Source organism: Antedon mediterranea, chromosome 4 (genome assembly GCF_964355755.1).
Source record: "Antedon mediterranea chromosome 4, ecAntMedi1.1, whole genome shotgun sequence".
Taxonomy (NCBI): Eukaryota; Metazoa; Echinodermata; class Crinoidea; order Comatulida; family Antedonidae; genus Antedon; species Antedon mediterranea.
The window spans coordinates 225,589-249,655 of NC_092673.1; the positions used below are offsets into that span (position 1 = coordinate 225,589).

General features: G+C 33.6%; 1 protein-coding gene and 1 long non-coding RNA gene across 2 annotated transcripts; one reads left to right on the forward strand and one right to left on the reverse strand.

Annotated features, from left to right (window-relative positions):
* Positions 1 to 7,861: 7,861 nt before the first annotated feature.
* LOC140047854 (uncharacterized) lies at positions 7,862 to 15,542 on the reverse strand. Its single transcript, XR_011844973.1, has 3 exons — positions 15,464 to 15,542; positions 8,201 to 8,485; positions 7,862 to 8,070 (listed from the first exon to the last, which is right to left on the reverse strand). It is a non-coding gene; the product is annotated as an uncharacterized lncRNA (long non-coding RNA).
* A 3,482-nt stretch (positions 15,543 to 19,024) lies between these two features.
* Positions 19,025 to 23,058, forward strand: LOC140047489 (ribonuclease H2 subunit A-like). The gene is made up of 8 exons (XM_072092530.1): positions 19,025 to 19,212; positions 19,585 to 19,656; positions 20,617 to 20,743; positions 21,073 to 21,160; positions 21,496 to 21,633; positions 21,858 to 21,948; positions 22,225 to 22,348; positions 22,479 to 23,058. The coding sequence occupies exons 1-8, from the start codon at positions 19,065 to 19,067 to the stop codon at positions 22,612 to 22,614; spliced, it is 924 nt and encodes a 307-aa protein (XP_071948631.1). The 5' UTR covers positions 19,025 to 19,064; the 3' UTR covers positions 22,615 to 23,058.
* The last annotated feature ends 1,009 nt before the right edge of the window (positions 23,059 to 24,067 follow it).

A 24,067-nucleotide genomic window follows, 5' to 3' on the forward strand; every position in this document is an offset into this window, starting at 1 on the left:
TTCATTTGATCACACCAATCGACACAATATAATAAGATGACAGATTTCAAATGAAAACGTCAAACAAATATCTCGCGAGTTTATTAGTTTCAAGTCGAAGATTTGGTGGAAGAATACATCACAATGGGTTTCCGTTGTGGAGTAACTAACCGACTAATCAGATACAACGATGTATAGAAAAGTCATTGCACTTCAAAAGGTACAATCAATACTAGTAAATAATGATGGTATGCAATAACATTTTCAGACGGTGCCGGTTCGAAGCGCAATTATGCAAAATGTGACTGAGAGTAAGTTATTAATTTAGTCACATTGTAATTTAGCTTGTTTACCCAATTTGTCTTTGCTTAAATATCGTCAATAGATCTTAGCAATATTTAATTATCTAATACAGGCCTATTGTATGTAACTGCGTGGGTACGGTAGCCAATATCAAAAGTATATATTATTTCTGTTTTTGCTTATGCACGTATATATATGGCCTAAACCAGATTCCGTCTGCTATAACATTATATGTTAAGTGTTAAGCTAGTCCAATAAATACCAATATTAAATACCACCAATCAAATCTTTACTCCTGCTCGTGTTTATTCATAGTACTTTAGAAAATGTTATTGCATACCATCATTATTTTTTATGTATCGAAGCAAAATATAAAACATATAGGCGTACAGTAGTAACCTTGTAAATGTCATAAATTGCGTCAGGAAGCAACAAAAAAATTAACTCAAACAATATAAGATGATAATTTTGAATCAATATAGGCAACAAAAATAACAACAATATCAAATACATAATGATTCCGGAAGTAAAATGATCGACATGCATTTGACTTATGTAAACCTTTATGAAACCAAACACTTGAACTACATAGAATCGTTAACAATACCATTATATACCATTATACCACAATACCATTATATTACACTATTACTACATAGAATCGTTAACAATACCATTATATTACACTATTACTATTATGAATGTACATGTACTGCTGTAAAGTTCTACATCTTTGTAGGCCACTACATTTTGTGATATTTAAACGATCGCCAAAATTAAGTTTTTGCGGAGAAATTAAATTATGTCGTCAAAATTAAAGCTAATTTTTAAAGGGTAAGGCCACAAAAACAATTGAACTTGCAATAACATGACGTGTCTAATAGGTTATGTAGTGTTTGTTTAGCTACTTTATGTGATATTAAAAAGATGATTAATTATGAACTCTAGTGGTGATAAATACCGTAGTAGTAATACATGCAACAAAATAACATTTAACGTGAAATAATTATCTCTTGACATGTAATATATTGAGAGGATAAGATGTAGTTATGAACACGTCATCATGTTTTATGTACAGAGTCAGATGGAAGGATGTGTTCTCTACAAAGTTCCTATAATTTGATTCATAATAACATCCAATGAATTTGTCCACAAAGCAAGTTTAACCAGAGTTCTTTACTCGATATCTACGATCGGCATGACACACACTTCATTTGAAAGTAAAGCTTGTTAAATTATATTTGTTTATGTTTAATTAATGCATTTGTTGCGTCTATCTTGATTAATTGTAAATGAATTTCCACTTTATAGAAACAACTTCAGAGAAAACACATTGAAAATTAATTAATATATTGTTGGATCTACGACGGCAACATCAAAAACAATACAGTGCTTCTGAAATTAGCTAAGTTCATTAACTCTGTCTGCCTGTAGGTCTATTCCATTCAAACTAATTCAATTGTAACTTCATAAAAGTGAAATAAAATTGTATCTATAACTTCTCAGTTACTTTAAGAAACGGTGCTTCCAATTTAATACAACAATTGTGTATTGCACTGACACGGGCTAATGTTTCCTATTGACAATAAATAATGTTTAAATTACATATTTTTGTAATTGTGTGCATAACAATTATTCGCGTGCAATGTGACTCTATAGCTCACTATGTCGGTCGGTTGGTCGGTCGGTCGGTAAACACTAACTCAAATTTGCGCACACGACTGCAGCCATGTATATGGCCTTGTTAATTTTAGTTCTTACAATAAATAATACAACAATTAAAATTTAAATATTTGTAAGCGCTCATTTGAGACAATGCATAATGCGACGTGCAGTTAAATAACAACTTCAGTCTCTCTCACTATAACTAACTCAGTGATGGTTGTAAACAAGTCTTGTGTAAATCCACGTTTTATGTGTATGAGGGTAACTGGGTCAACTATTCATAATACTGTAATTAACAGAGAGGAAGTTCTTGTCAAAATTACATAAGTAATAATGACTGTCTAAAAGTTAATGATACGTTGTTCACAATATTCCACGTCATACGTAGTGTTTAGATTTGGACTTCTCACTTAATTTACGATGAAAAAACAAGGCTGATTTGCGAGAGACGTGGCGTACAATTCCCATACATCAATCCGATTCCTATACAAACTCCCTCACAAATTTTAAACATCAGCTTAATGTATATTGTCTTCTAGTTAAAGTTCACATCAACTGGTACATATACTGTGCATTAGATTTTATTGTATGACGTTAGAGCAAAGAGGGGACTAGACTACACAGCAGGTAAATTGTTGGTGTATTTAACAACAACAGAAACGTCATATCTTATGCAACGTGTGCATAAATAAAATATGTTAGGAAAGACACCTTTCGAATATTCATATATTCACACTGTATTGCCACTAAAGAAGGCTAAAAAATTACAAAAGATCACATAGGCCTACTACCAAAAAGGTACATTAAAATGTAGGTGTCATGCCAATCAATCCCGCAGGTAACAAGATTTTTTTTTTTTAGAATAGTGCAGTATAAAACTATACGTTTTGATTAAAACATTGAGAAATAGATTTTCCAAGATTAAAATGAACGCTTTAGGTTTCCAAACTTCCTTAAGGTACATAATGAAGTGACAGATTTGATTAAAACCATGTATATGAATATATTATATAATGACGTCATAAGAGGGTTAGTTGATAATCGGTATCAAATTTCTTCATGACGTCATATGGATGCTATCCTGGGTGGTCTATGACTTCATATTATACTAATAATAATGATATTGAGATTGATTTATTTAGGTAAAACCAATATTTCATCAAATATTAATTTACAAATGAATTGGATATTTGCAATAATATATTGATGAATGACACTTTACACGTATACAGGATGTTGTCACGTGGTAACAATATGTCCATGTGAAATTGTTCATTCTCCTTTTATAAATTAATTAAATATTGCAATACGAATGTAACTGTAAAAACTTATTTTGTCAGTTTAATCGGTATTTACGTAACGTAACGTAATAATGGTGATTGTTGTTGTTGAGTATAAAGTATTATAAGAGTAAGTGACCATCCATAACATGATAATTGATTTAGTCAATTAAAATGTTCGCATTGCTGATAATGTTAGAAGTAAGACTTATCAAAAGGTTCGCATTGTTAATATGACTTTCCATAACAACTTCTATTGAACTTCAACAATCCTAATGAGTTTTAAAGAGTTTATTTATTTTAGATGTTTTTTTATAAGTGATAATTTTTTTACAGTAAAATTTATTCAAACATTTTGAATAAAACGAAATGAGTTGAAGCATTTTAATTAGTTACTTGGCGTGTACGCAAACAAATTGCATTCACATTGCGCACTTCCTAATGCTTGGTTCCCACTATAACGTAACGCAAAAACGTAGACGCAACGCAAGCGTGTTGACCAATCACACGCGACTGTTTGAATAAGTCATCGCTTGAGATTGGACACATCAGTTTACGTTGTATTAAGTCATTGGGTTGCATCCTAGTGGGAACCATGCTTAAGCATTTTCTAATACCGCGTGCATATTCCATGATCCTTACTTTAAAGGAATCACATTTAAGTTTGACTTAAGTGAATCAGGCTCTGGGTTAGATGAGCGTATTATAAGCTTGTTTAGTTAAACTGTTGCACGTTTGCTCCGTCTAAGTTATAGTATCAGTGTACATGTACATTTATGTTACACTAATTATGGCAGTACGTCAATTCACTTACCTTCATTAGAATAATATATGAAATATGAATAAATGTGATACCAGGTATTAGATAATCAATATCTCATGTGTATATCAACATTTGTTGTTAGTTAACAAAAGGTGTTATTTTTTTTTATTTGTTTGTTTTATGTGTTATAGTTTTTATATTTCTTTGAAATCATCGTTATAATAAATTAAATCTTTCATATACCATGATGCTGTTTATAGACAACCTCAATTTACCTTTAGATCCTGTGTAGTGTGTGTGTGTAATCATAATATTATAAATACAGTTTAATTAAATTAATTTTCAGACAGTCTCCTCTTGTCAACAATCATTTTAATATAGGCATATTACACTGGAACTCAATGTTTGCACAGTATATTGTATATTAGTGTCAATATAACATATTGCATTACACAATCCTTAGATCATCGAAACCCAATTCAATTCCTTCCCCCACATACAGTATTACAATACTCATCTTATCTGTGCTTTTAAATTGGGTGATTGTATTATTTAATACAACTTAATGTTACTCCTACACACTTAATCACGGTTGATGGTGGGACTTAATCACGGTTGATGGTGGGACTTAATCACGGTTGGTGGTGGAGGATTTTATTTCAGATATTAGGCTGGTTGTTTAAAATTATATTTTCATATCTCTATCTTGTTTTTTTGCTCTCATGGAAAACCTCTATGAATGCTTCGATTTACTTTTTACCTGTGATCGATACATTCCTTACATGAATACATAATCAACGCACGATAAATATATATTTAATATATAAATATGGTGTTATCATCACTGCTGACAGCGAAAATTTTACTTAATTAATCTGGGCCGAGTTACCTAAATGTGTCATTTTCATAGCCACTCCACACTCTCATATTTTTTGTTTTATTATGTCAGAATATAGTAGCTTAATATATTAGTTTAAAAATATGTAAAAAATTTCCATCACAAGAAAGAATAGGCCTATTATACAAACACAATTTCTAATACGTGACAGAACAGAATATTGGTGTTTGCATAAATTATAATAATTTCGTACATTATACAAAAATAAATGGACAATGGGATCATAATGAAACCATCAATACAGTTTTCAATGCAACTTATGTGTGATGTGTAGGCTATAAAACTTGCGGACAAAAGAATAATACGACATCATTATAGTAATGAATGATTGACATGTTCTTGTCGTCACAAATAGGTAATTTAGGTCATCATGTATACTTATTGACTTGACCAACTTAATAGTGACTTTGTACGATATGATGATATTGATGGCATTGGTTTTATGTTCATTATTATTATGTTGCATTTATTTTGCATATTGTAATTTAATAATTAAGTTTATTAAGCAGTTAATCAAATAGCAATTATAAGATGGTTTGATCGATATTTAGGCATTGCATTATAATACGGTCATGTCAGTTTTTCATTGTCACATGATCAACTGTGCGTATGTCGCTATGTATGTGACAATTTTTACACGTGATTCAGGGAGTGACACTTTTATATAGACGCATTCATCATGATTAATTTATGTCATAAATCTGTGATAATCACGAGTTATGAGTAGGGCTATTGAAATGTAATTAATTACATTCATTATTATGTTGTTTTGTTTCATTTTGTACACTAAGCGTCTAGTAGGCCTCTAAAGCTCTGTCCACACTATCCAACTAGTTTGACAAGTGTGTTGTTCCCAAATATGGTAGTGACATCATCATGTCCATATATGGGCACATCACATTTTTTGATGTATATGTATTGACTTGTCTCAGGCTCTAGTTCCATTAAATAGTATTCTCGTTTTTATCTTTTTGTCAGTACGTATGAAAAGATATGTGCGTTAAAATGTCATTTCATCATCAAGAGTGTCGTCATTAACAACCACAACCTTCATCAATTTTCATAGACATTGTTTGTTTTATTATTTATTTCATACGCATCCAACAGCGAGTAACTCGGGATAATACGGGATGGATAAACTATTTCATAATTTACCATGCTTATAAATTAAGTCTCATTTGAGGCTTAGGGAGTGGAGTTGTTAAAGAGTCGTGAGTTACAACCCTGCCACGAGGTCATGATTGAACCATGGACCTTGAGATTGGAAGGCAAGCACGTTAAGCTGCTGTCAGCTCCACTACTTAACCCCAGGCTGCTCCACTAACTTCTGTTGTTAATTGATATATGTTTTCCATGTAATTCATACCGGTACTCAATTTAAAAACGACAAGTTAATTAATTAGACCAAGTGTGTTACTGTTTTAAGTATCAGATATTTGATTGTTTACTTTTCTTAGTTTTATATTCTTTTATGCTTTGTCGGGTCGTCGCCCAGACCGAGTATGGATCATCATATCAATCAATTAATATAAGAATTGAGAAATCAGAATAATAGAACTATTTAGTATAAATAACACGTGCTTTGTCTTTCAACGCCAAGAAGGAGTCTTTTGTTCTAAATATTTTAATACGAGTGAATGATAGTAGAAGAATATGATGAGGCATCGGTATTTTGAACACATGCCGAAAGCAGAATGTCTTAATAGAATTTACCCATATTTATTAATACTTTTATGCGCTTTATTTTCCATAAGCATTAGTGAATAAATTCAAACATTGATTTTATTATAAACTCGTACATCTTTAAAGTCGTTTTTCCATGGATAGAATGGAAATGAATGACAGTCAGGTAGTGATTGGTTTATGCTATCAATCAACTGTTGTATAAGGGACAGGGTGGGGAGGTGTACGTGTTTTTCCAATCAAACTTCCACACAAATTGTATATGTAGAAAAGAAACAACATTAATGTTACCAGAGTCAATTCTTATATTTTATGATCTGTAGAATTAAGTAACAGAAAGTCAGCTACTAAGTTATTTTACGTTTACTTCATTACGCGTCTTCATTTCCTCTCATATGCTATTTCAGAGTGGGATAAAATTGTCAAATTTCAAAAATGGTATCTTAGATGATCCGTCGACAGATACATATAGAATATGACATTTGATTTTAATAGCCTTACTCAAATGAAGACAATTGTACTAGGCTATCATGTGTGTGTACTAAGGCGCCAATTCATTCATCTTTTAGGCAACCTATATTGCACAATTATCGTTGTGTAACTATACTGTGTTCATTTATGTTTCTATATTAATTCAGTATTCATAATCTGAAGAAGAACGATCTTATATTCAATAGTGTTTTACAAAACGTTATAATACGTTCATAATGACGTCATGATAAGTATTACTATAACGAATAAGTAAATCTGTCTAGAATCATTAACAAATTACACCGAGGTTAAATTACACCGAGGTTAAACTTGGCTTTTAAAAATAGAAGTAATCTGTTGTTAAATTAAATTTTATTTTGACGTTTCAACGTTTGCTAACAGCATCACAAATCGAATTGTTATAAAATGCATGTTGGGGGTGAGGTGGGACAATTATTTTTTTAATACCGATATCCAAAGGACAGAATAAGCCTACATAGATGTACGACCTGTTTTAACCTGAAATTCCCTCTACCCGCATTGCAAATATTGTCAACAAAAACAAGAATCACCCATTTATACCCTTTCTTTACCTCCACACATCGCCATCTATCACCAAACCATCCAGAAAATTAGAATCTCCAAATACAGTTTCAAACCAGAAATGATCGATATGCATATTTCAAGATAGAGGGCAGCAGGTGGCGACTGTATTACGCATGATTCTATTCTGCACAGTTCTCTACGGTTCGGTATATTATTTGAGTCTCAGCTTTTATAATATCAACACTTGGAGTCATTAAGAAACAAACATTTGAATATATACTGATTTTAGTTTATTATTTTTTTAAAGAAATGTCCTTGCATCAACGGTTATTAGCTATGAAATATGTATACCATCCCAATGAGTATACGGTTATTGGCTATGAAATATCAAGGCCTTAAACTGTAAACATACATTAAATTGCTATTTAAAAACCGTGTAAATTCTTCTGCTTGAAAATCTGACATATCAGCTTAAAGTACGCCTGTAATGAAATCAACCAAATAATTAGAAATGGGTATATCGATCACTTTCAATTAGATGAACATTTGTGTTTTTTCACCCAATGGAAAATAAATTTAATAAAAATAACATTAGGCCTATCATATACTTACATTCATATGTGACCTCCAGATATTTTTAGGTGCCAACACATGGATCACCAAACACATTGTTTTTGGCAATTACACTGCACGAACTCTTGCCATCACAAATCTGGTTTACCTTTGAGATGGATGTTTGCGCAAGGCATGACAAACTGGGCGATGATGCAGAGCCTGCGCAGCGTGAACTGTAAGGCACGGACCGTCCGTATGCAGCACACAGTATATTAATCTTGTGATTTCCACAGTTTATCGACATTGTGTCGCGTTCACACGCAAATCTAGTGACGGCAGCATCTGTAAATTTGTAATAATAGATAGTAAATTAGGTTGATGTCTGCCAACACTTTATCAAAAACCACCGCAAAAACTAATGAGGAATGCGCATGTGTATTTTCTCCCATTCTTAAAATGTTAAATTAGTTACCAGAGCCACAATTACGAATCTTTCTTCAACCTACGCCTGGATACCAGCTCATTTTTTAGGATAATATAATAAATGTATAAATGTGTAGGCCTTCGTATAGATTTGTAAGACAATGAGTTGTAAAACAGTGTTGTAAGACAATGAGTGTTATAGGCTACTTATTGATCATTTTGCATTTATTGACAAGTTATGTGTCTTACTTTTATAATGACTTTTCAAAATGAAGGGAAAAAAAAGGATTTCATCGCCGATATGATTGTTTTACATGCAGGTATTTTAGTAAAATTTAAAACGCTACATTTTGACCATGGAAAAACTATCGTACAGTATCGTGTGCGTGTTTTTTAAAAAGGGGAATCCCCGACGGTCAGCAGAAAGACGTAGCAGCTGTGAGGAAACAGATACCAGAAGGCGCAGCTCCGATTGGTTTCAGAGAATGTTTCAGATAGCGAGTCGCCTTTTATTCAACAGCACAATGATCATTTTACTGAAGAAATTCTTTTCAACCCTTTTGGTTTTAGAACATTCTAATTAACATGCCTAATAAATATCCTCATATCGGGTGTATATTTAATTTTAAATTAAACAAGACAGTGAAGAGGCACGGAATAATACGTACGACGAATACACACACGCACGACATATAGTGGTGATATGATGCAATTTTATAATTGATATAATGATGGGATTGCCTTTCCAGGCTTACAATCAATGTCCATTGTAATACTATGTATATAATACTAAACTGAATGTTTATAAATAAATTGTTTTACGTAATTTGTTGCATATAAAATAAAAGACACAGACGCAGTCTACGTTTCCTATAAAATATTTCACATTTAAATAATTATGTACTGTCAAATGACATTATGCTGGATAATACTATAATCTTAAACTATGTTTACAAATTGTCATTTTTTTAAGGCACACATCTTTCCCATCATACTGACCTGTAAAATAAAAACAAAAATCAATTATTAATATAGGCCTAATAATAACAATAAATATTCATCGACCAAAGTAAAAATAATCTAGATCGTATAACATCATTTTTATCGCGACCAAAATTAAACGCGACCGATTTCGAACGCGACTGATATCATCGTAAAACTCCGGCGGGGTTTCCCCATCTTCAGAATGGTGCGTTGTAGTGCGACAACGGCGGAGTAATTACGGGGTTTCCCTCTGCTGGTAAGCTATAGCACGTTAGTGCGACCGCTGAGTGATTAGTCGGGGTTTCCACTCTGATGATAGGGGTGCGTGCCGATCGTGTGACCTGAGACTACATGGCGGGGCTTCCCCTTTTATGCCTACACGTTCCGTGTTATTTTGTGTATCATTGCGACATTTTACGCACTTGTAAACTATTTTTTAACGTTTTGGGCGACTTTGCGATAGGGCGACTTTGTGATGGGGCGACTTTGCGATGGGGCGACTTTGCGTTCGGGCGACTTTGCGATGGGGCGACTGTGTCGGGGCGACTTTGCGATGGGGCGACTGTGTAAGGGGCGACTTTGTATGGGGCGACTTTGCGATGGGGCGACTTGACTAGCATCCATACACACGTGTGTATTGACGACGTCGATGTAAACAAACAGCCAACTTACTACTTCCGTCTGAGTGTATTGCATTTTGGGTAATGATGACGTTTTGCTCGACGACCACCCATAGATTTAACCGGTTATTTCGGAGCACAAATTGAGCAGAAACGCGGTCTTGTTATTGTTATCTATTTTTAATCTATTTTAAAATAACCGGTTAAATTGCGTTATGCAGCAGAAACAGACCCTTAGTTTCTGGTAAAAGCCCGGAAAATATTGAAAATTCTTTAAGTACCAACCTTGATTCATGTCACACTTGGTTAATCAATCATGAACTTTCACTACACGTTAATAAAACTGAGGCTATTCTTTTTGGCCCAAAGAAAAAAGTTAAACATGTTGAAGAATTTAAAGTATATTGTAATGGTAAAGAACTATCACGGAAGCATTCTGTTAAATACTTTTGTGGTGAAACCATGGTAGGAAACGTACTTGTAAAAATGTATGATTAACAAAATCAAAATTTAACAGTGTGGCGTGTTGACCGCGAATAACCATACCATCTTTCCCACTACACCTCAACCATTGCATAACAACGCACGGCATACCAAATCGTTTCGCACACCTGCGATGAAATATAAATTCAATTATTTTAAAATTAAGGGCACTAAAAATAAAATTTAAAGGTTGAAAAAAAATTAAATTAAAAAAAAGATGTTACATGTGCTCTCCCTGACTCAGCACTAAGGCCCTGCCACAGCCTTTTGGGGTCGTTTCCAGCACATCACCAGATGCATGTGTTGTCGCCCCATGATGTGTGGTGAAAAGGGGGACGTATAATTCTGTGAACTCCGAACACAGCTGCTCGCATAGCTTTAACTATTCCACCGATCAGCGTGGGAATCAAAACTCACGACATACGTCGTGTTGTTAACACGACGCTCATGCGACTGATGTAACTGGTCATTTTGGTTTTAGAAGGTTAATATGATACTTTTGATGTAATGATGAATATACACGTATAAATAGAATATTATCAGCTGTTTAGTAATGTACTACTTTGTGGCGTAACGGATAATGCTCAGGTTTGAGTGTTCTCCGCTCTAGATTGGGTTCGAACCTCTACGGTTATTTTTTTTTAATTGAAAATAATGAATATTGTTTTTTATTTTGAAAAAAACATATTTTGAGGGTTATAAATGTCAGGCCTAAACAAGTGGACCTTTTCTAATCAGAAACAAAGTTGTATTGCATTATTTTCCATTAAATAGACTGCCATAAAAAGAAGCCCATTTACCCCTTCATTTTTAGTACTCTTGGTGGGCTTCTTTTCCACATCGAGATTACTTTTGTAAACTAAAGGAGGGGAACTGCTAGGTTCCCGCCCGGAAAATATTTTATTTAAATGATTTGAACAATCTGCTAATGTAAAGATGAACAACATCAAAATGTAACAGTGTGGCCTGTTGACCGTGAATGACTATATACCATCTGTTTAAAATAGAGGTGCAAGGTCCCCGGAAAATGACATCTATTATTTTTTTTAACAACATGTATAAGAATCTTAAGTACCCCACTATGGTTGGGGCTGAGCAAAGGAAATTTTATAAAAATAGAGCTGCATAGGTTCCCGCCCGAAAAAAATGACACTTTACATGATTTTTTGAAAAAATATATGAAACAAACTATATAAGACTAACCAGGACAATAGAGCTTGTCCAATTTCCGGGCACCTCCACCCAACCATTGGTGGGCTTGTCATGTAGACTTATAATTTCGTTTCATATTTTAATGTAGGCCTATACGTGCAATTTCATGTCGTAACATCATTAGGAAACAAACCAAGATAATCTTTTGAAAATGTAAATGTGAAGACGCAACGTTGTTTAAGCTTGGTTCTCAAAATTTCTCATACGCCGCAACGCAAACCAATCACAAGCAAGTTGAAATAAGCCTATCTTTCGATTGGTCAATTGGCTTGTGTTGCGTGCTAGTGTTAACCAAGTTATAATTGCGGCCTGCCTTTGGATTTATTGTTTATTCCTGATGATGATAACATTAAAATAGAAATGTTAAATTAATTTGTCTGTTATTTGGAGTTAGTGTTATACTATGTTATTTAAACATCATTGTATACATTGGTTAAATACGTCGATTTTTAAATATATATATAATCGAATCTTCCAGTGGTGGGACTACATTTAGAAAAAAGTAGAGCTATTCTTAAAAATATTAATGCCTTGTTCAGTGATTTCGAGCTCATGTCCATGGGCGTCGCTTTCGATGCCCGACATGTAGAACAAACCGGAAAAGAAATTCGTTTTTGCCAGTGGCCATCCAGACTCTTAAATTCTTGAACTTTGACTCTTGTTATATTATATTGTGATATTTTTTATATTTTGTAAGATCATTTTAATTTTTATCTGAATTGCCCCGTGTGGGATGATGATGAACATTTTGAATTGAATTGAATTTATAGATTTGAAACATTTTAATTTTTTTAGGAGGCGCTTTTTTGAAGACTAATGTTTATGAATGTCTTGTTTATGAATGTCTTGTTTACGATTAAAGTTAAAGTTATAATTTTTAGTACGGTTTTATTTCTTATTGACAAAATAAATTACAATAATTTGCCTTATAAATAGTTATATGTTGAACCGCCGTTGATACACACGTCACCACGAACTGTTTCCAATCTGAACTTCCCTCTACCCACTTTGTAAAAAAAAATACAAGAATCACCCCATTTATACCCTTTTCTTCACCTCCACACATCGCCATCCATTACCAAACCAAACATCCAGAAAACTGGAATAAAATCCAGATTATCGTATGCATGTTTCAAGATAAAGGGCATGGTGCCGACTGTGTTATGTCGGATTCTATTCTGCACATTTCACTGTTTGGTATATTCATTTGAGTATCAGCTTTTATTGATAATATGAACACCTAAAGTCATTAAGAAAGACACATTTGATTATACTGATGTTAGTTTATTATTTAAAAAAAAACTGGCATCAATATCAACAGTTATTAGCTATGAAATATGTATGAGTAGGCCTACACCATAAACTTTAAACTTATGCCTATATTAAATTGTTATTTAAAAACCGTGTAAATTCTTCTGCTTGACAATCCGTCACACCAGTTTAAAATTCAACTGTAATGAAATCAACCAAATAATTATAAATGGACATATCGATCACTTTAGTTTGTTTCTATAACAAAATTGTAATTTTTTTAACCTAATGATGAATTTGGAAATATATCTGATTGGATATTTGAATATGTAAAATTGTAATAAAATCTTTTTTATATTTAACCGATGTTTTTAGGCTATACTAAGTAAAATTAAATCGGGAGAGTATTGTTAATGTCAATAGTCAACTGATTTCCACGGTAATGTTAGATAAACGTTTGTGAAGGTGGTGGATGAGGAATACAGGTCATGTGGAAGGAGGAGGAAAATACACATAAATGAAAATATACATTAGGCCTATTATACTTACATTCAAATGTGACCTCCTCAAGAAATTAAGTGTAGGTACCTGGATATGGATCGTCAAACACAATGTTCTTGGCATAAACACTGCACTCTCTGTTCCCATCCATACAAAGCTGTTTTTCTTTGAGTTGGATGGTTGCGTAATGCACGACCGTCTGAGTGGTTTTGAAGTGGAGCAGTGTGCTCTGTACGACACAGGCCGTCCGTATTCAGTACAATGTACATTAATCTGGTGATTTCCACAGTTTATCGATATTGTGTCGTGTTGACGGGTGTCACGAAAGCTCAGACCACGAAAACTCAGACCCCCTAAGACCTAAGATCACGAAAGCTAAGACCCAACACCTAAGCTTACAAATACTAAGATATACTACAGATTAAAAACAATACTTGTTTATCCATACATAATTTTAAACACAGTAGGTTTCATTTATTACCATAAATATAATATAATACTACCGCAAAACATAGATAAACTCACATTATTTTCGCCCGTTGAGTAAATGTATATTTTTTCTTTACAACAAACAAACTTGACGGGTTGTTTGTTGGTATATATTTACTCCATTGTGTTGGTTCAGAGGATGTTTTTCTTACGCACCTGCCTTTCTTGTATTTTGACTCCAAATTTGTTGACTAACTTTATCCTGAACACCACACTTTAAAATTAGGACTTATAAGTACTTTCAGAATGAGAAACACATAATAACAAATAAATAAATCCTTTAAATTGATGATTTTACATATGTGTTTCTTTGTATACTGTAATGTAACTCCTCGAGCTCCCACCATGCTCAATGTTTTTGTTTCCATGGAGCGCCAAAAGAGCAACAATAATAGTACAAGCATAAAAACAGAAAGAAAACGAAACAAAAAAACTTATCATGATTTTTAAATTAAAATTTATTTGCCAGTATTTATTTCTTCGTACTTGCATGATTATACTATTATCATTACAATTTCAATTTTACATTGTTCCATCCACACTGTAGATGGACTCCACAGAGTTTTCAGCCCTCTATATAATTTTTGCTCTTTTGACGTTCCATAGAAACAAAAACATTGAACATGGGGTAGGCCTACTGTAGTACTGTAGGCTAGTCATTTTGTGTGCGAGAAAAACGTCTGTAAAATCATCAATTTAAAAATGTATTTGTTACTTTTTATGTGATTCTTTTTCATGAAAGTGCCAATTCTAAGGTGTGGTATTCAGAATAAATGTTGGGAGTTAAAATACAAGGCAGGTGCGAAAGATAAATATTTGTAATCTTAGGTGTTGGGTCTTAGCTTTCGTGATCTTAGGTCTTAGGGGGTCTGAGCTTTCGTGGTCTGAGCTTTCGTGACACCCTCGTGTTGACACACATATCTAGTGACGACAGTACCTGTAAATTTGATAATCAGTGATAATAATTATTCTTTATATCGTTTGAAGATTTGCATGGCGTGATCAAATATTAGTTCTGAAAAGAACTGTTGAGTTTTATGACGTTTCGATCAATACTGCGCTTTGATCGTCCTAAGGAGAGAGAATTAATGTTTCGAAAACGAAACTTGAGTTAAAATACGGTATCAGCTATATTTATTCAAATTTTCTTTAGCTCAGCTAGCTCCAAGGTTTAACACCTTTCAAATAATCTTTGGCACCGGTGCATAATTTAATGATTTACAAAATACAACAAAAAATAATCTTTTGGATTTATCGGCCGATTTCGTCATAGAATAGTTGTAGAAACATTTTTAAACCAGGGGCTAAACAAGTAATTTTTTTTATATTTGGCCTAGTTAACGTATGTAATACTCACTACTTGCTCCGAAGAAAACAGCCAATAAGCAGACAGCCACAAAGATCTTCATTTTTTATGTTTCTGTATTCTGCAACTGAAATTAATTGTGAATCGAATGATAAATGTGATGGTATTTATACTTTTCCTCAAGGAAATTTAACATTCCGGATAAAGGAAAAGTTTACTGAGTTGTTTGATGTTTATCTTATATCTGAAACATCTGAAAAGGGGTGCAGCAGCCATGGTTATATAGATAGTTTATATCTGAAACATCTGGACCTTGAATTTATAGAAAAGGGGTGCAGCAGCCATATATAGATAGTTTATATCTGAAACATCTAGACCTTGAATTTATAGAAAAGGGGTGCAGCAGCCATATATAGATAGTTTATATCTGAAACATCTAGACCTTGAATTTATAGAAAAGGGGTGCAGCAGCCATATATAGATAGTTTATATCTGAAACATCTAGACCTTGAATTTATAGAAAAGGGGTGCAGCAGCCATATATAGATAGTTTATATCTGAAACATCTAGACCTTGAATTTATAGAAAAGGGGTGCAGCAGCCATATATAGATAGTTTATATCTGAAACATCTAGACCTTGAATTTATAGAAAAGGGGTGCAGCAGCCATATATAGATAGTTTGTATCTGAAACATCTGGACCTTGAATTTATAGAAAAGGGGTGCAGCAGCCATATATAGATAGTTTATATCTGAAACATCTGGACCTTGAATTTATAGAAAAGGGGTGCAGCAGCCATATATAGATAGTTTATATCTGAAACATCTGGACCTTGAATTTATAGAAAAGGGGTGCAGCAGCCATATAGATAGTTTTAGAAACATCTGGACCTTGAATTTATAGAAAAGGGGTGCAGCCATATATAGATAGTTTTAGAAACATTTAAACCAGAGGCTAAACTTAAATATGTTTGCTTATATTTGGCCTAGAATCTAACGTGTGTAATACCCACTATTACTTGTAATAATAAGCAGACATCAGCCACAACAAAGAGCTTCATTCATTCAGTTTGATGATTCTGTATTCTGAAACTGACATCGCTTTTCATCCATAAATTTGGAAATTACAGTGTTCATAGCTTTCTCTCTCATCAAATATAACAACAGACTTAAATACAGACAAAATAATACGACTAACGTACATATCTTCTATTGAAAAGGCCAATACCTCTTGGAATGAAAGAGTTGGGATATCGGTTCGTGTTAGCCGCCGGTACCCTCAGTCTACCGCTGCGTTGTACCAGGGAAGAGTTAAATTAACTCTTCCCTGGTTGTACTATGCAACTGCTAATAGTCGAATGCAACGGGTGACTTTCGTCAGACATTACGTCATCAAATTTACCAGCTAATCGTTCTTGGTAGAGTGTACCGACTGCAATTCTGTACCGATAATCCTCTCAAACCTATTGACAAACCTTTGTAGTCTGTCCCTATCACCTTGTGAGATGTTTCCACCCCAGCAAACCAAACAATGGCTATATAAACCGAGAATAATGGAATTATAGTAAGATAACAATATTTCTTTTCGTACATCAAATGAATTCAGTTTCCTGAAACAGAACATCCTTACGTTAGTTTTTTAACCAAATGATCAATAAAAATACCCCACGAAAGTTTGTTATCGTATGTCACCCCCAGATACTTATAAGATGTGACCTGTGCGATTTCTTTATTTTCAATTACAATTATTTCTTTCTTTACCCGCTTTTGTTTTCTATAATCGATTACCATTTCTTTGGTTTTCTCAGTATTAATTTCAAGAAAATTATCCTTACAGTAAGCAACAAACCTTAGGATTTCTGTATAATATTTTGACAGGTCGTCCTTCTTAATCAGACCTAGGATCACCGAATCATCTGCGTATTTAATTGTGGGACATTCGATAGCTGATCTGAAATCAGCAGTGTATAGGCCTATAGTAAACAGAAACGGAGCTAGCACGGTGCCTTGTGGGGCGCCAGTACTAGTATACAGGGTATCGGAAAAGAGGTTACCAATTCGTACAAATTGTGACCGATTCGTCAAATAATTAAGAACAAAAGTGATGAGATAACATGGGACATTCATATTAATCAGCTTATTGGCCATAACATGTGGTTGAATTGTATTAAAAGCTGATGAAAAGTCTAAATACATCAGCCGCACTGAATGTCCCTTGCTAACTTATTCTAAATGAGAGTAAATTCTGTCATTTTTAAAAAGTAATGCATCTTCAGTGGAACAATTATTACAATACGCAAATTGCAGAGGGTTCATATAGTTCTTAACTAGTGGTTTTAACATATTAACTACAATTTTCTCAAGAACTTTCATGTCCGTAGACGTGAGAGCTATTGGACGAAGATCATTCATCACACTGATCACTGGTCGTTTAGATATAGGTACAATACATGATTTCTTCCAGATATTCGGAACCACCTGTTTTGTGAGACAGAGATTGAACAATCTGTTAAAAACAGAAGATAACTGGTCGGCACAGACCTTCAGTACCCTAGGCAGTATCATATCCGGACCAGATGCTTTCGATGTCTTAAGGTTCTGAAAGTACTTACGGACAACAGATTCTTCAGTAGAACATTCAGTCGTTACATTATTATTTCCCAGTTTGTCTAATACCGTATCTCTTTCAACTTTAAAATCATGCTTGTCAAAACGATTGAAGAAGCTGTTCAATTTATTTGCATAATCACATGATACATCTGGAAGAGAGGTTGATTGTTTCTTGCCATTCGCAAAGCCATTTAACAGTTTTTGTTGGTAAAATACTATCAGTACAACCAGGCAATCTATGTAGCCGCATTCATTAATGTCATTTGAACTGTCCAGGAAAACCCCCCAATCTGTACATTCAAATGCTCCAATAAGCTGTTCTTTAGTTTCATGTGTCCATCTACGAACAGTACGTTTCTTCGGCTTTTGTTGTTGGCAAATCGGTTTATATCTAGGTGCAAGTGAAACGAGGTTATGGTCACATTTTCCTAGGTTAGGAAAACTTCATACGTATTATTTTTTTACTTTTACTCCTTATTATAATAATCGAATTAAGAGTGGGACTATACTTTGGAAACATTTTTCTTTTTTATGAGGCTCTTTTTCAAAAACTTTTTACGATGTTTCAAGACAAAATAGGCCTAATTTGCTGAAATACATATCGGAAATATTTAAAACATGATGGAATTAAAACTAATTCATCCGCCGTTTAATTATCTGAATAACTAATTGAAAGTGAACCAAAAAGTTTAATACCCAGAAGATGCTCAGGAAATGTTTTGGAAATGGTAACATGTAAAATCAAATAGGCCTAAATAGGCCTACTCTCTAAATATGAAAACATAACATATTTAATATCGAGAAGTGATACAGAGTAAAAATTGTAACTGCTTTGTAAATTGTAATATCATGTCAAGAATTCTACTTCAAATAGAAATACAATATTGTGTATATACCGTAATGCATTGTGGCGGGGCGTTTATTACGAGGGAGGTGAGTATTCGAAGTGGGGCGTTTATTCGAATAAAGATACTATGTACGTGGCGGCGCACTATACTATGATTTTCGTGACCATTTTTGGAGACCAAAACCGCGGGAGTTTATGTTTATCATCATGTCGAAGAGAACCCTGAAAGAAATACAAAGTAACAACATTTCAAATTTAATTATACAATCTAATGTGCCATCAATTTGTGGAGATGAGCCATGTTGTCTTGGAATTGATGAAGCCGGAAGGGGTCCAGTTTTAGGTAGGTTAAAATGCTAGGCCTCCCTAGCAGGGATCCCCTAACTAGCCTAGCAGCTAACCTACTAAAAGGCCTGGCTAGTCGATCTCTCTGACTAAGCTAGTTCGTGTAGCGTAGGCTAGTCGATCTCTCTGACTAATCTAGTCCGTGTAGCGTAGGCCTAGTTAACTAACTACCTAAAAAAGGCTCTACTACTAGGCCTAGGCTTAGTAGTAGGTTAGACTCTTAAGGCTATACAGTATGTTGAATAATGAATAAAAAAACACGAATTCTTTGTTATTTTATTTATATATAATTCTTCATCATACTTGTTATGTTACTTGTTTACTTCTTTTTGTGTTTGTATGTAAACATTAAATGTCTTTTTTTTTGTAGGGCCTATGGTGTATGGCATTTGCTATTGTCCAGTTTCAAAGAAAGATAAACTGAAAGAAATGGGATTTGCAGGCGAGTTTAGTTCTTTTTATAGTCTAATTTTTTTACGCCGTGGTTAGGATTCCGGCACCGGAACTCAACTGCCCAGCGTTAGGGAATCCGACACGCTATTGCGCATGCCCAGAGCGAGGTAATCGGCGACTCTATACTTATCAACAGCGATGGATCATTTCATAGCACGGCGAACTAGCCTAGATGCATACTATACGGGATCCACTAATCTAGGCTAGGGCTACCAGTTAGACGTGACCAGTGGGTCCTATTTATTTTGTAATTAAAAAGTGGTTGCTTCATTCATATATAAACTTCATATCATTATGAATTATATAATTACATGACTAGTTTTATGATTTTTCATAACGCATTATACTGTACATAACAACATGCAATCACAAGTTGATTTGTTGACGGCAAAAAAACTGTTCGGGAAGTCAGGGTCGCAACGCTAAAAACAGCATTACGATTCAAGATAGATACTGATACTTATTAATATCATTATAATTATTTTAACGCGTGGCGTAGTCGTATTTTAATTATTAATTCATGTATGGCATCGCAGGCCAAGTTTCATCCATGGCTCTCTAGGCCAAGTTTCATCCATCGCTCTCTCGCTCGCGCAACGACTATCTAGGCTACAGTAAATCCCTATAACACTCCGACTCTCGGTGGTGTGGTGTGTGTGTGGCACTATTAGTGCAAGCTATAATTCACTTCCCAGAGCTCTGGGCATGCGCAATAGCGTGTCGGATTCCCTAACGGTGGGCAGTGGAGTTCCGGTGCCGGAATCCTAACCACGGCGATTTTTTTATGAAAATTGACTTCCTTTCTTTGTGAAATAAAGAGGCAGCTGACGATGTTCGTAAATTGTCTTACAAAACTTTTGTACAATGTCAAGAACTTGGTAATAAGTTTTATTTCTTACTTTTAGAATTTGTACAAATAACTTTGACAATTTACTAATATTTTCTGCAGATTCTAAAACTTTATCAGAAGAAAAGCGTGAAGCATTGTTCACAAGTATAGAAGAGGCCAATGATGTATTAGGGTTTGAAGTTGAAGTTATATCACCTACATTTATATCCAACAATATGCTAAAGAGGTTAAAGATTTTAAAACAGAAATATGCATAGACATTTTTAGAAACTGTGTAGAATATTTCCTTCTCTCTAAAATTCATTCCAACTTCCATTATTATTATTTGGTTTGGTAATTTGAAAATCATATTAAAATATAATTCAGACTACAAAAGTGCACAATATAGGTTGTGTTTTACATCGCTTCTTTACGGAATCAAATTAATATGTCAAATATCAAATATATATGAGTGTGGCTCTTGCATGATGTAATATTTGTTGTACTGGTTATATAAAAAATATATAATTACTGATCATGAGCATAATGAAAATAATCAATTCTTTATTCTTGCAGAAGCAAGTACAGCTTAAATGCAATATCCATGGACTCTGCGATAGGTCTTGTCAACCTTGCATTGAAAAATGGAGTTAATCTCACTGAGGTAAGTTTTAGAGAGAAAGAATCTAAAATGTGAATTAACAAATAAGATCCTGTTATACTATGAAGGCATAGTCAAACTTTTAAATCAAAGGAAAAGGCATGCTCTGTTATGCATTTAAATTATGCATCCACCTGAGTTTCCCAATAATTTGATAGTTTACAAGGAAATAATTAAAATTTAAAAAAAAATTACATTTAAACATTCAACATTAAAATAAAACAGTAATGTCACATAAGATTACGTCTTATATGAGTTGAGATTATACTGTTTTGTGATGTACAAATAAGGGGTTAGAGGAAGTAATGTTATACACCATGAATGATATTTTTACTTAGGTTTTTGTAGATACAGTTGGACCTGCTGCCAAGTACCAAGAAAAGCTGCAAGGATTATTTCCAGACTTAAACATTACAGTTGAATCTAAGGCTGATGCAAAATTTCCTATAGTCAGTGCTGCCAGTATATGTGCAAAGGTAAATTATTAAACATAAAAATCAAACACAAAATGTTTTTATCAATTGTAACCTATGATCGAATCGTGGTAGTAATCAATCACAGAGTCTTGAAATCCAGCTATAAATACAACACTTTATCTCCATCCTCAAACCCACAAGGTCTCTCCGTGAACTATATAGTGACGTTCACTTATAGGGTTTCAATATCATAGAATTTGATTGACCCTAAACTTTTTAAATAGGTGGTTCGAGATAGAGTTTTAAAATCGTGGACATTTCCTGAGGGTGATCAGTATACACTAGGTGAAAATGGTGTCTCAGGATATCCTTCAGGTACGTAAGACTTCAAATTCAAGACTTCAAAAAAAACATACAGTACATAATATTTATTTCATTTCATTTTCGTTTCAAAACAAGGACAGTACAAAGGTACAACAATAAAAATAACAGAGAAACAAGAGATGACAGGTTAAACCTGTATTTATCTGATTGATGCACTAGGAATTAAGCTAGGTTTTGGAAGGCAAGGGTGTGAGGCTTTGCATAATGCGCTATATAGCCCTGTACTTGATACTACTTCATGCTTGCTGTTTGCTTTTTATATAACAGATCCAAATACAAAAAAGTGGCTTCGTGAAAATATCGATAAAGTGTTTGGTTTTCCAAGTGTTGTGCGATTTAGTTGGTCTACGGCCAGCTTTATTCTAGATGAGAAAGCAGTCAAAGTATTTTGGTAAACACATTTTTGTTTTTTTCTAATACTGTTTTGGATAATATACTCTGTGATATCAAAACACTCTGAATAGAATTATATTTAAATAGTATATATTGTATATTTATATTATTTGATTTTTGTTCTTTAGGGATGATGAAGAAGAAGATGAGGATACGAAAGGAACAAAGTCAGTGCTTACATTTTTCGCCCCTAAGGACTCCGACAAGTTTAAAAAACATAAATTCTTTGAAGAACGACATTTAACTCAAGTTACTGAATTTTGAACATTTTTGTAAATATTTATACACAGTTTTTACACTTTACAACTTCATTGGAATAATAAATTATCATGAAATATTAAATTTGCGCAATACTGTTTCATATTTAAGTAACTGTACTGTCTCTCTTTCAAAACATTAGTGGGAACCACGTGGTACATCAGTGGTCCTGTCTGGATTCCATAGAATCCTTTTTCTGTTTTGTTGATTTACAGGTATTTAGAAAGCAGATAATGTAAAGTTTTCAAGCTGAAGCAATGAAATGTAACAGCATTTACTACAGAACTCGTGGTGTACCGCAAACTTTTGATTTTGCCATGCAAACTCTTGTTTATATCATCAAAGAATATTCTTATTTTAATGTAGTGAGCCCTCTATCACATAAATTTTCTTTGTGATAATTCTATTTTCTTGAAGTGAGCCCTCTATAATTTCGTCTCTAAACTTTTACCGAAATGGCAACTTGTTATTTTTCCAGCTCTATATATATATATTTCTGATAGAGAAGAGAATTGTTCATTTAATTGTAATGGTCTTCAATTGTGCTATATAAGAAAGTATAGTTTACACATTGAAATTATTTATAAATTCATGAGGCAAATGGAAGAACCACGGAGTCAATATTCGTTGATATTTTTTTTAAACAGCAGACAAGGAAGGCAACGGCGGAGTTGTTTTAAAATTGCTTTATTTATTTGAATACCTTATAGTCAGGCAGCATTTGTATTTTACTTCATATATTTAGCCAAGTTTGATTTTTCACTTTTAAAAGTGAAAAATCAAACTTGGCTAAATATATGAAGTAAAGTTAATATAGTGACAAATGCTGCCCGACTATTAGCCGTTCCCTGAATGAATGACCAGACTGTTTTAGTAACACGCAGTATAAAAAAGTGTTACAAATACTAAAAGAACTACTAGGCCTACTGAAGTTATTAGTAAACATTTAAATTAAAGAGTAAAATTGAAAATAATATTTCACACAGAGGCTTCATGCATGCACACGGATGTATTAATCTCCGCTGAGTACAAATTAAAATATTATACGTACAATAAAAAATAAAAAAACATAGTACTGTAGTCGTAGAACTAGTAGTAGTAGTAGGCCTACTAGTAGTAGGCCTACTAGTAGTAGGCCTACTAGTAGTAGGCCTACTAGTAGTAGGCCTACTAGTAGTAGGCCTACTAGTAGTAGGCCTACTAGTAGTAGGCCTACAAGACAATATAATACAACTGCGACCACTGACTTAAACTTAAGTTTTGTGCAATATGTGTGTGTTATTTCTTCTTATTCGTAAAATCTTTAAGAAGAATTTCTATTGTTATTTTATTATGATAATTAATGGACAAATAAAGCATTTCGGTAATTTCTTCAGATAATTACCAGATAAAGCTATACAATTTTCAATCACCGACACGGTAAACCGTATCAGATCGATTAGTCATGGATGAATGGACA

Bases quoted from the DNA above. Each gene is read 5' to 3' on its own strand.
- LOC140047489 (XM_072092530.1), top strand. From the start codon at position 19,065: ATGTTTATCATCATGTCGAAGAGAACCCTGAAAGAAATACAAAGTAAC. The intron at 19,213-19,584 runs GTAGGTTAAAAT...TTTTTTTTGTAG, and splicing joins CGGAAGGGGTCCAGTTTTAG to GGCCTATGGTGTATGGCATT. The intron at 21,634-21,857 runs GTAAATTATTAA...CTTTTTAAATAG, and splicing joins CTGCCAGTATATGTGCAAAG to GTGGTTCGAGATAGAGTTTT.